The sequence below is a fragment of the Helianthus annuus genome, chromosome 5, assembly GCF_002127325.2.
Source record: "Helianthus annuus cultivar XRQ/B chromosome 5, HanXRQr2.0-SUNRISE, whole genome shotgun sequence".
NCBI lineage: Eukaryota > Viridiplantae > Streptophyta > Magnoliopsida > Asterales > Asteraceae > Helianthus > Helianthus annuus.
This window is the reverse complement of record NC_035437.2, coordinates 143,210,864-143,222,769: the sequence shown is the minus strand read 5'-3', so window position 1 is coordinate 143,222,769 and position 11,906 is coordinate 143,210,864. Positions and strand designations below refer to the sequence as shown.

Sequence of the window (11,906 nt, the reverse complement as noted above, 5' to 3'; positions counted from 1 at the left end):
TTCCCTCCGTTTCCCGCATCGGTGACTATACACCGAATTACCCACTCCCCGCTCACCGAAATCTTGCCGGCAGCCAATCACCGCTCGGTGAAAACCTCTTCCCGCATGTATTTGGTGAATGATACCGAGTAACCTTACAAATCAAACTAGCTGGTTTTAGTGTTTTGAAGGTTTGATCATTTGATTTTGACAGTGTGAATTAACTTCTTTTTTAATTAATTCGTTAAATCCTTAGCTTGTATTAAAAGCTCTAAAATGACAAAGATGGATATGAATATTATTTATGTACATAATTGTATACTACAAAAATGGAAAAAAAAAACGGTTAACTACATGATCGTATTACATGACTAGTTCTAAGTTTTAAAATGTCAACCGGACCATAACACGCCTAAACCAAACCATGAACTGAACAACATAATTCTCAAACCAGTCGACGCCATATGCAACCCTATTTGTATATGAAAAAATAAAAAGATGAACAAAGTTCATGTATTGTACATAAGTATAAATGCATATTCCAAATAAAAAAAGGTAAACAACTGATTCAAGTTACACAACCATTCTGAGTTCCAAAGTTCGCTAAAGGCGTGGCGTTGTGAATAGAATAAAATAAGATTTCATAGATTTTTAAGTGCTTGACCGTCTTAATTTTAAAGCAACATTTAAAGAGTAATCGCGATGTCTTTTTTATTTAGTAAAATCTTATTTATTTTAAGAAAAGTCTAACCGAATCATGTTCTAATTTGGGATTTTCACAATATGATTCAGTCAGTCTTAGTGAAAATCGTTAGTCAAACTCTTAACTTCGGCTTTAAGAAATGACAAATCAAATTGGTTGTTTTTAGTGGTTTGAGGGTTTGATCATTCGATTTTTACAGTCTATACCGACTTTTTTTTTTCAATATCCTTAGTTTGTACCAAAATTTGAAAATGATAAAGATGTTTAATTGTTTATAATTATAAAATATATGCAAGACAAAGAAGTTTGAATATGGTAAAGATGTTTATTAAAAGTTGCATATTCCAAAAATGAAAAAAAAAAAGGTTAACCTCATGCTTGATTGCTTGGTTCACACAACTAATTCCGAGTTTAAATTGTAGACCATATCATTAACCGTCGAAATTAAACCATGAAGCGAACAACATACTCCTCAAAGCGGTACGCCATGTGGTCCCAAGTTCTAAATTATAGACTATACCATTAACCGTCGAAACCAAACTATGACCGAACAACATACTCCTCAAAGCGGTACGCCATTTGCAACCCTGTTTGTACATAAAAAATGATCAAGAAAGTTGATAAATATAACATAATCGCATATTCCAAAGAAAGAAAGGTAGACAACCGATTCAGGTTACACAAGTTCTGAACCGTCAACCGGACTACTAGAATATCAAAACCAAATGAAAGGTAGACAACCGATTCAGGTTACTCGGCCAATCCAAGTTATAAACCGTCGACCACACTATTAAAACGCCAAAACCAAATGATAAACCGAACAACATAAATCTCAAATCGACTGACTTTATTCGTTTCTATCTAAGCTAACAAACATGGCCCATATGCAACCATTCTTATATTTATAGGAACTTGGATAACTTGCCTTAAAAATATATGAACTTGATTAAAAATTATAAGTATCTATATTGGATCCTGCTTTAGGGTCATAGGCTCATAACAATACAAATTTGAAAAAATAATTTATGAAAAAGGGGACAAATCAAGTCGACTCAAACCATTTAAACTAGTTTTGAAAAAACCCATTTAGACCCGTTACCCAACCCATTCACCGATTCATTTCCCACCTTTACCACCTCTTTTTACCATATCTAAATCACAAACACATAGTGGCATGGATGATGACAATGTCACATGTATCAAACACGCCTCAATACCAGTCAATATCGTGTATACACATTGGTTTGTTAGAAATTAGTCGATATCATGTATGCACGTTAGTTTGTTAGAAATTAGGATTCACAAAGACTTCTAACAAACTAATGTGTATACACGATATCGACCAATGTTGAGGCGTGTTTGATACATGTGACATTGTCATCATCCATGCCACTATGTGTTTGTGATTTAGATATGGTAAAAATAGGTGGTAAAGGTGGGGAATGAGTCGGTGAATGGGTTGGGTAACGGGTCTAAATGGGTTTTTTCAAAACTAGTTTAAATTCTTATTACTCTAATTTTCATATAACTTTTTTAACCAAGGAAAAGGAAAATAATATAAAAAGAACATGTTATGGGTCTGATTCAGGTAAACATGCGTATTTTCAGGTAATCAGGTTGAATATCACCTAATGTCATACCCGTCCTGTATCCGCGAATTTTTTTAAAACTAATCCAATACCAGTTCCATTACCCGAATACCCGTTCTGAATATTTCGGGTTTGTCAGGTTCGGGTTCGTTTGCCATTCCTACATGGTCATGTGGAAGAAAAGAATCTGAGAAAGAAATTTACAGCAAATTTGATTAAATTGTTGTACCAAGTCAACATTGATTGTACTCGATATTCACTCCAGTCAAACCAAGATCAGCAGACTTTGACATATACAACCATGACCAACTTCTTAAAATGAGCAGTCAGATGTAGTATTCCATATATTTACATCCTACCAACCAAAAAGCAAACCAAAAATCAACTGAACAGTGTTTCATAAGTTAACAAGAAACTGCAACCTTTTTTTGTATCTTTAATGTTTTTCGCTCGAGCCAGACTATTGTTTCCGTCATGTGTTGTCATGTACCGCACAGATTGTCACGGGCTTCAAGCTAGACTTCAGGCTATACATCATATACAGGTAATCGTTCCTCGATGCTAACACGACATATAGGGCATTTCTTACACTTTTCACAGCAGTTACTGCACAACCACAGATTATAAAGTTCAAAATGAGAACTTAGAGGATATAGAGTATAGACCATTCACCATTCAGGTTAATATTTTATCTCTAATTCTCTATCAGGTCAAACTTGAAAAAGAAAAAGGAAACACATGGGTCAAACAGGTTGAAACTCATACAAAAGTACTTGAGCCATACAGGTCGAAACCATAGTTGTTAATGGCGAATGGCGACATATAGCGATAAGGTACCTACATGCTACATAGCGAATAGCGATAAATAGCGGGCGGCTATTTTATAAATAGCTTATAGCGATACACTAGAAAAAAATCTTATATGTATATTATATCAAAATACCCTGGTATACATGCTATTTTACATGTATATTTAACAAAAACCGAAAATCCAGCTATTTTATAGCCAGGGGCGGAGGCAATGTATATGGAGGGGTAGCCCAGGCTACCCCTCAACTCCGTCTTCGTAGTGTAAAAATACCCTTCAACTCCGTCTATGTAGGGTAAAATTTTCATCTTTTTATACAAAGGATACCCCTAATCCCCCAAAAAAAATTGGGATACCTCTGAATTTTTTAGCTAGCTCCGCCACTGCTTATAGCTATATTTAATTGTTATTTATATTAAAAAAATAAACTGTCACTATTATCGCTATCTATTGCTAGAGCCCTAATAGCGAACCTAGACCTATGCGCTACATAGCGCGCTATAGCGATCGCTACGCTTGCTATTGACAACTATGGTCGAAACACATACAAAAGTAACTGGGTCAAATGGGTCGAAACTTGCAAATGTATTTTTAACTAGTAAGATTATCCGCGCTACGCTGCGGAGTTTCGGTCAATATCTATGTTGGTTCAGTATAGCAGCCGAAAGAAACATGCTCAAAAGAATATCGACACATGTTTTACGTTGAAATGTAAATCAACTTGAATTATAACGACCCATGCATAAAAATAAGCATGTAAGAAAATACTGTTTTTTTAAGTTTAAAAATGGTACGGCGCGTTGCGACAGTGTTGAAACGTAAAGTGACTCAAATTGATATCGTCTAATGAAAACATATTATAGCTTACCCGACTCGTTTCCAACATAGACCAATTGAAAACGTACAAAAAAGCACGATAACGTATTATATTTGGCCCGACTCATTTCCAGAAAAAAAAAATACATCAAAACATAGATCAACTGAAAACATACACAATAATAAACATAAGAACATATTATATTTGACCCAACTCATTTCCGGGGGAAATTTACCTCAAGACGTAAATCAACTTTAATTTACACCGACACATACATAAAAATAAACACGTAAAACTCGGTTACAAAGTCTTTAGAAAGTTAAGGGGTTCTAAGTGTCATTGCTGAAAGTTAAGGGGTAAAAGTATACAAAAATACAAAAAAGACAAAAAGAGGAAAGTAAAAAGGTCAAATTACTATTCATCAAAGTTGCTAATGCATAAACCGTCTAAAACAATTTATTTAAAAAGTATGGATAAATAGTGTTTCGGGTCGACCCAATCTGTACCAAAAAGTACCCAATTTGACACATCTCGTATAAAGGAAGGATACAAGTACCTGCAGAGAACGCGATGCCTACAGGGGAGGAGTACGGTGCTTATCTCTCCTTCAAAGCAAACTCTACACAAGATTTTTTCCTGACAACGATTTGTTTAAAAAAAAAATTGTGACTCCAGCATCCCAAAAAGTATTAATAATTCAATTCGAATAAAACTATGAAAGTGATTTTTACGCATACTACACTAGTTTAAAAACAAAACAAAAGAAAATTTAGATCAGAATTATACATTTTGAAGTCTTTCATACTCCTGTTGGCTAAACTTTGTGATTTCTGTCTGCTCACCAAGGGCTGCTTGAAGTCTCCAAACCTGAAAAGATAATATATAAAATATAACTAATTAGCAAATACAAACCATTGTGATAATTATTAAAAAAAAAAAAAAAAAATTATGGGTATACTAAGATAGAAAAGATGGCTGTGTTTACTTTACCTCCTCAGCAAGATCCTTCTTAGGCATTTTCTTTACTATTTCAGGTGGATAACCACAAAAAGTATTATAACTGTGCAAAAACATACATAAAATTAATTAAGTATTGATATATAATCTTTATCAGCTAAGCGGGAAAGACAATTAAGATTTAGTTGATGGTCTTTCTAACTTCTACCTAACCACAGAGAGTATGTGCTTCTTTATTTTTAGATTTAAGAAGCGTATACATAGAAATGCATTAAAAAAAGTTTAACATCACTTACCCTGAACCGACATCATGGTAAAGTCTTGCCTGTTCTTCTCGACTTCCTTCATCAATTGACCACCAACCAAGCAGCCTGTGCATGCCATTAGAGTAAAAAGTAAAAACACATGGTAACTGCGACCCGTTTACTTATGAATGGGTAGATAATCTCAAACGGGTCAAATGAAAATAATATTAAAAAATAGTATGGAAGGAGACGTGTCAAACGGGTAGAAAGTTGCCCAAAGTTTACTTTCCTCATTTTTACTTGAATCTTTAATTTAGGTTACTGTTGATACAATATTGTTTTTGCATTTATATTTAACAAACACAATTTGCAAAAATGTAAAGATTTTCGACAACACATAATTTAGGCTCAACCCTAACTTAACATGCCCATAAGTGTGAATAGGTCGATTTAGGTTATGTTTTATCTCTTAACAGGCAAAAGACCTAAAGAAAAAAAAAAAGAAATCAGAAAATGCTTAATGTAACAATATTTTTTTCATACATTAAAAGTAAAGTTTGAGCAGAATACGATTTAACCTGTCACCCAACCCGCATGACCCGCCCATATTGCCACTCAGTATACCTGGAGCCACGGTGCAAAAACCCAAAAAAGTCGCGGGCCCAAGCCGAATACGTGAAATATCTTCCGGTGCCAGTTCCAGCACGTAGTATAACAATAATTTTTTCCACCAATCTTGATCCCGAAAGTAGAACTCCCACTCCTTGCAATATAAATAACGGAGAAAATATAACCGGAAGAGGGATAGATTGAGCAGCTGAAGGTTTTCCCTGAAACTCAAAACAAAATATTAGAACCGAAATAATTTATAATACAACCATTCAAAGATCACACAACTTAAAAATATCATACATTCATACCTCTAACCGCATGCACAGAAGGATTTGGAATACAATAATGGGAATTTTCATTATGTGACCACCGATGTCTTGCAAACTACACATGGTATCCTCGGATGCATCGTCTGACGAAACCAATAATCCGCTATTCCAGTCAAGATATCTAATAGCTGTAGATGATGAACTGGCTTCAGATGTTTGTAAATTTCGGTGAATCACGGGATTAGACCACTTTGTACAAACTAGAAAGGAAAAGCATTCTGCGATGCTGAAAACACAAAGTTGCACAAAAAATTAGACGGGTGGAGATTGTGTTGTAAAACGATTTGCTGAAAGCTGCAAACGGTATGTGAAGCATACCCGAAATTTATGAGCAAATCCCACCAACCTAAAGCATCTACAAAACCTGCTAAGGGAATAAAAGTAATTAGCAATCAACCCTATGAGAATGTATGAAATATATCATTTTTCAATGGAGGATATAACTATCTTAAAATCAAAAGTCGGTGGGGTTTCCTGCTGACAAACTACCCCCCCCCCCAACTTTCACGATTTAAAAGTTTTGGTTTTTTCACTCCATACCAACTTTTGACATTGAAACATTATTAACCCTCATCTTTAAGTAAGTTACACATTCACTTCTAACTTTTGGTAATTTATAACTTTGACCTGCCAACCTTTTCTACTTAATAAGTTGACACCTCATTTTACTTAAATTACTTTTACGATTTTATACCATAACGTGTGATACGTTTTATACTTTTTTTTATCTATGCCTAACCACGTTAATGTCTAGACTCTAGATTACTTTTACGACTTTACACTGTTGTCTAAGCTACTTTTACAACTTTACGCCGCAACGTCTGAGACATTATACTAATTTTTACCTATAATCTGTCTAACGACGTTAATGTCACAAACGTAACGTGTGTAACAAAGCAAAAAACGTGTAACGTCATGTGCGGCCACCACACGTTAATGTCATCATATGTGTGTAATGACGTCACAAACGCGTTGTTGCCGCCGCAGCGCGCGGCACGGGTCAAAATTCTAGTTAATATCTTAAATTAGCAGTGGAGGATAGTCCATTTTGGGAGAGCATTACCAGTTAATTTTAGAAGAGTGAATACGGTAGCAGCAATGAAGAAAACCATGGAGATAGCAACCCAGAAATGCTGAAATATAACAGAAATACCAGTTTATACTTCATAGTAGTTGTTTTAGTATCGAGAAATACGCTCATGTGACTAGAAAGCTTCAATTATCAGAACAATATATGGTTGATATAATGAATTAATGATATTATGATGCTTTCTATATCAAAAGAACTTACAGGAAGTGTCTCCCATATTGCATCATCACTCACGCTTTCATCATCTCCTGGTAATAAAGCCTTGCACATTCTGTATATGACATATTATTAATCTTTATGCATTAAAAATAAGCACAAATGGCCAAGTAAATATTTATTGACAGAATATATTAATCCAATTACAAAGAAATTAGTGATGACAAGCAAAACTCAAAAATAATCACCTGAAATTGTCAACAAGAATGGCTACTTCAAATGCCAACAGAGGAAGGAAGACAATTTGCAAGCTTACAGGTGGAGGCTTAGAAACTGCACAAATTAAATAAATGAAAATATAAAGCAAACTGAATACGTGAATACAAATGTATAATATGTTATTACATACCATAGCTATTCTCTAGAAAGATACAAAGAAGTAGTTCAAATGCAATAAGCAAAGGTGTGGCAACAACTGAATGGCATGGTGCCCACTGCACAAAGATGAAGAACAAACATTCCGTGATGGATACCGTAAATGGTAACAAAAAAAAATATGTAAAACGAAGATAGTATACCTCACGGCCATGGGGAACTGATGGAGCGGGTAACGAGAATCTTCCTCGCGCAACAACAGCATGAAACAGGAAAAGAGGGAAGAAAATGACCCTGCATCAGTGCATCGTATATCAACAACAGCTGTAAGTTGAGAAATTACATCTACAAGAAACTAATATTAAATACAGCAGCTTTGTTTACAAAAATATCCACTTTGTTAAGTGTGTGTAGTGTGTACAAGTCTCTATCTACAGAAAACTTACCATTTTGAAAAGGCCTTTTCTAATAAACACTCACAACTTATATATCTCACTAATCATACTAAGATTCACCAAGAAAATGATTCATGAGATTCATAATGCATATTTGAAACCACAACTACCTCGAAAAGATAAACATGTTCCTCCAACCTAGGACAAAACTTAGCACATACTACTAGTAAATCAAAACTCATCATCATCATCATACTCGGTAAATCCCACCAATAGCAAAGCAAAGGTAGGGTTTGAGGAGGGTAAGATGTAGACAGCCTTACCTCTACCCCGTAGGAATAGAGAGGCTGTTTCCAGTGAGACCCCCGGCTTGATAGTAGTTTTACATCAAGCCTTGGACATAAGGCACATAACACTCAGCAATCGGGATAAAGACCGATTAGCGCATGTCCCCTTTTGTCTTTCAGCTATCAACGCCACCACATGATGCATGATTAACCGTCCTCGGCTTTTAACGTTATTTTCACGAAATTAGTAAAATAACGTTAAAATTAGTAAATCAAAACTCAAAAGTGCAAAATACAATAACAATCGTACTCAGTAAATCCCACAAATAGCAAAGCTATCAGTAGGGTCCAGAGAGGATGAGATGTATAATATAACCTAAAAATAGTTAAATAGAAACAGATAATCAAAATAGGAACATGTATAATAATACAACCTCACAAAACCACATACAGACATAGATACAAAAACACAATCACATCCAAAGTAGAAAATATCATACTAAATTCTCCAAATATTCAAATTTCAAAAAGAATTCCTTTAATTCAACAATTCCTCCAATCACTATAACAAAACCCTAAGTTTCAATTTCATCTTCTTCATAAATAAAGTAAACAAATTGATAAACGTGAATACAACAAAACCCTAATTCCGATCAAACAAATCCTAAATAACAAAAACACATGCAGTCAAAACACAAATCAACAGAGAAACAGAAAGTACACACCACCAGGAGAAGAAAACAAAGTGATCGAGCTTAAGAACAAGCAAGAGCGTGAAGCAGAAGAGTGCAGTGTGAGCAGAAAACGCCTGTAACGAATTTGCTACTCTGCGCCAGCTCATATCTTTCCGTACTATCATACGCAACCCTTGATAGTGAAAAAGAAGGTACGAATTGAATTGAATTGAAGAATTAGGGTTGAGTTTGTTTATGATGATGAAGAAGTGGGTGGTGGTGGTGGTGGTTGTGGTACAATTAATTAATGGAGATGAGTCTTCTTCTTCTTCTTCTTTGAATGAATGGAATGATCGGAAAACCAGAAATTAAACAAAACGGAATGTGATATAAAAAATTAAATCTTTACTAGAAACAAAACTTTGTTTGGCATAATATATTATTTATTATTATTATTATTTCTTCCAATTATTATCTTATCATAATTTATTTATTTAGTTTTAATATATTTAGGACAATGGAACCTGCCTTCACGCCACCGCTACGTAACCAAAGCCCCTTGTTTTTATTTATATTATTTTATTTTATATGTGCATACACTCATATCTTATATTATATGTATGTATTGACTTGTAAATTGGAACCAGTGAGATTATCCACGCTATGCTGTGGGGTTTTGTTCAATATCTATTCTGGTTCATATAACAACCAACCGAAAGAAATAAACTCAAAAGAATATTGACATATTTTTTATATCGATCGAAAACCATAAAAATAAATTTAAATTGGACAGCAAGATGGGTTGATTTTAAATTAATTGTAAATGAAAACTTAAATGTTATCTTAAATATAACCTCAATAAAAAGAATATAAAACTAAAATACTAAACATAAAGAAAAGTATAGAAATAGAAATAATAAAGTCTAAAAAAATCAAGAAAGGAAAAAAAGTACATAAAAATAAGCATAGAAACGTGTTATATTTGACTCGACAATTACATCGAAACGTAAACCGCAACTTGAATTTATACCGACACGTGCAATAAAATAAGCACGTAAGAAAATAGTTACGGCGCATTGCGGCGATGTCAAAAGGTAAAATGACTCGAATTTATACTGTCTAATGAAAATGTATTATATTTTACTCTACTCTTTTCCGAACAAAATTTACGTCAAAACGTAGAGAAATTGAAAGCGTAAATAAAAATAAGTACGAAAGTATATTATATCTGACCCAACTCATTTTTCAAAAAAATACGTTAAAATATAGACTAACTGAAAACGTACATAATTATACGGGTGAGAACATATATATTTGACCCAATTTATTTCCGCTAAAAATTTACGTCTAAACGCAAAAATACTCAAATCAATTTAATTTATGCCAACACGTAAATAAAAATAAAAACGGAAAACTTAATTACAAAGTTTTTGTAAAGTTAACGGGTTGTAAGTGTCAACGCTGAAAGCTAAGAGGTAAAAAAAAATACAAAGCTATAAATAGAAAACAAAAGATAAAATAAAGGAATATTGGATTTTAATAATCCCAACTATTCGTCGTTGACCGTCAACAGTCTCAACTTAAAAAATAACCACTGGCAGTCCTAACTATTGACATATTGGCCACCATTGGACCCTGACTAACAGAACCCTAACATCGTTAGTCTCCGGTCACCGGAAAACCGTTTTTGGCCAGAAAAAGGTTTCTAAAGGTCCGATCTAAGGATATAAAGAGGTTTGGGACGAAAACATTGAGTTTTCTGGCTAAAAAGTTGAGTTTTCCGGCCACAAAAAAGTTTTCCAACAAAAAAGAAGTTTTCCGGTGACTTAAATAATTGGGGCTTTTTCTAGAAAAAGGTTCCTAAAGGTCCGTAATAAGGTTACAAAGAGGTTTGGGACAAAAATGTTGAGTTTTCTGGCCAAATATGAGTTTTCTGGCCAAAAACGGTTTTCCGGCAACCAGAGACTAATGGCGTTAGGGTTCTGTTAGTTAGGGTCCATTGGTGGCCAATTTGTCAATAGTTGGGACTGCTAGTGGTTATTTTTGAAGTTGAGACTGTTAGCGGACAACGACGAATAGTTGAGATTATTAAAATCCGATATTTCTAAAAGAAATCACAAGAGTATAAAGGAATACAAAACTATAAAAAAAAAAAACTCAAAAAGATAAAAGAGAAGGCAAATAAAAAAAGTTGAAGCAGGTGTCTGTGTATCCAATTTCATAAAAAAAAAGGCAAATAGCCACCTGCCATGCAGGTGGCAACCACTATTCATGCAACTTCACAATTGTTATAGATATAATATAATATAATATAATATAATATAATATAATATAATATAATATAATATAATATAATATAATATAATATAATATAATATAATATAATATAATATAATATGGAGTAATGTTAAAGATAGTGTACAAATGTACAATTCATTTGATCGATTTTTTCAGTTTAAGTTTAAGGTATATTCTATTAAAATTGAAAACCGAGTAGAAAATCAAATTCGATTTTGGTTTGGTTTCTAGTTTCGATTGAAAACCCCGAATAACCATTATATGTTATTAGATTGGGTTGAGCTAGATTTGTCTATGTGACAAAACTTAAAAAACAATCATCTGTTATACGGTTTAAATCAAATTTAGATTTTTGGAACTAGAAACCCAATTGGGTTTCGGTCTAAAGCCACACCAAAAATCGAATATGTAATATGGTTAAGCTTTAAATGGTTTCGGTTCAGTTTTTTAGCTAATTAGTTTGAAATCAACAATTGAACACCCCTAGTAGTATTAAATGTGAGTTACAAAAATGATTTGGCATGTATAATTTGAGACGAGTTATATATGTGTATTAAATTAGTGGGGACATGTTGTTTTAGACGCATGGTTG

General features: G+C 33.7%; 1 protein-coding gene across 2 annotated transcripts; it reads right to left on the bottom strand.

Annotated features, from left to right (window-relative positions):
- Window positions 1–2,459: 2,459 nt before the first annotated feature.
- LOC110941616 lies at window positions 2,460–9,494 on the bottom strand. Of its 2 annotated transcripts, none has more exons than XM_022183276.2 (14): window positions 9,068–9,407; window positions 7,864–7,954; window positions 7,695–7,779; window positions 7,534–7,618; window positions 7,331–7,400; window positions 7,103–7,172; window positions 6,358–6,406; window positions 6,019–6,265; window positions 5,723–5,928; window positions 5,150–5,224; window positions 4,887–4,956; window positions 4,683–4,763; window positions 4,453–4,532; window positions 2,460–2,877 (listed from the first exon to the last, which is right to left on the bottom strand). In XM_022183276.2, exons 1-14 carry the CDS (start codon window positions 9,199–9,201, stop codon window positions 2,799–2,801), a joined length of 1,422 nt encoding a protein of 473 aa, XP_022038968.1. In that variant the 5' UTR covers window positions 9,202–9,407; the 3' UTR covers window positions 2,460–2,798. The 2 variants fall into 2 exon arrangements, with proteins under 2 accessions (XP_022038968.1, XP_022038969.1); XM_022183277.2 differs by having other exon boundaries at window positions 2,471–2,877; window positions 6,358–6,403; window positions 9,068–9,494.
- Between the last annotated feature and the right edge of the window lie 2,412 nt (window positions 9,495–11,906).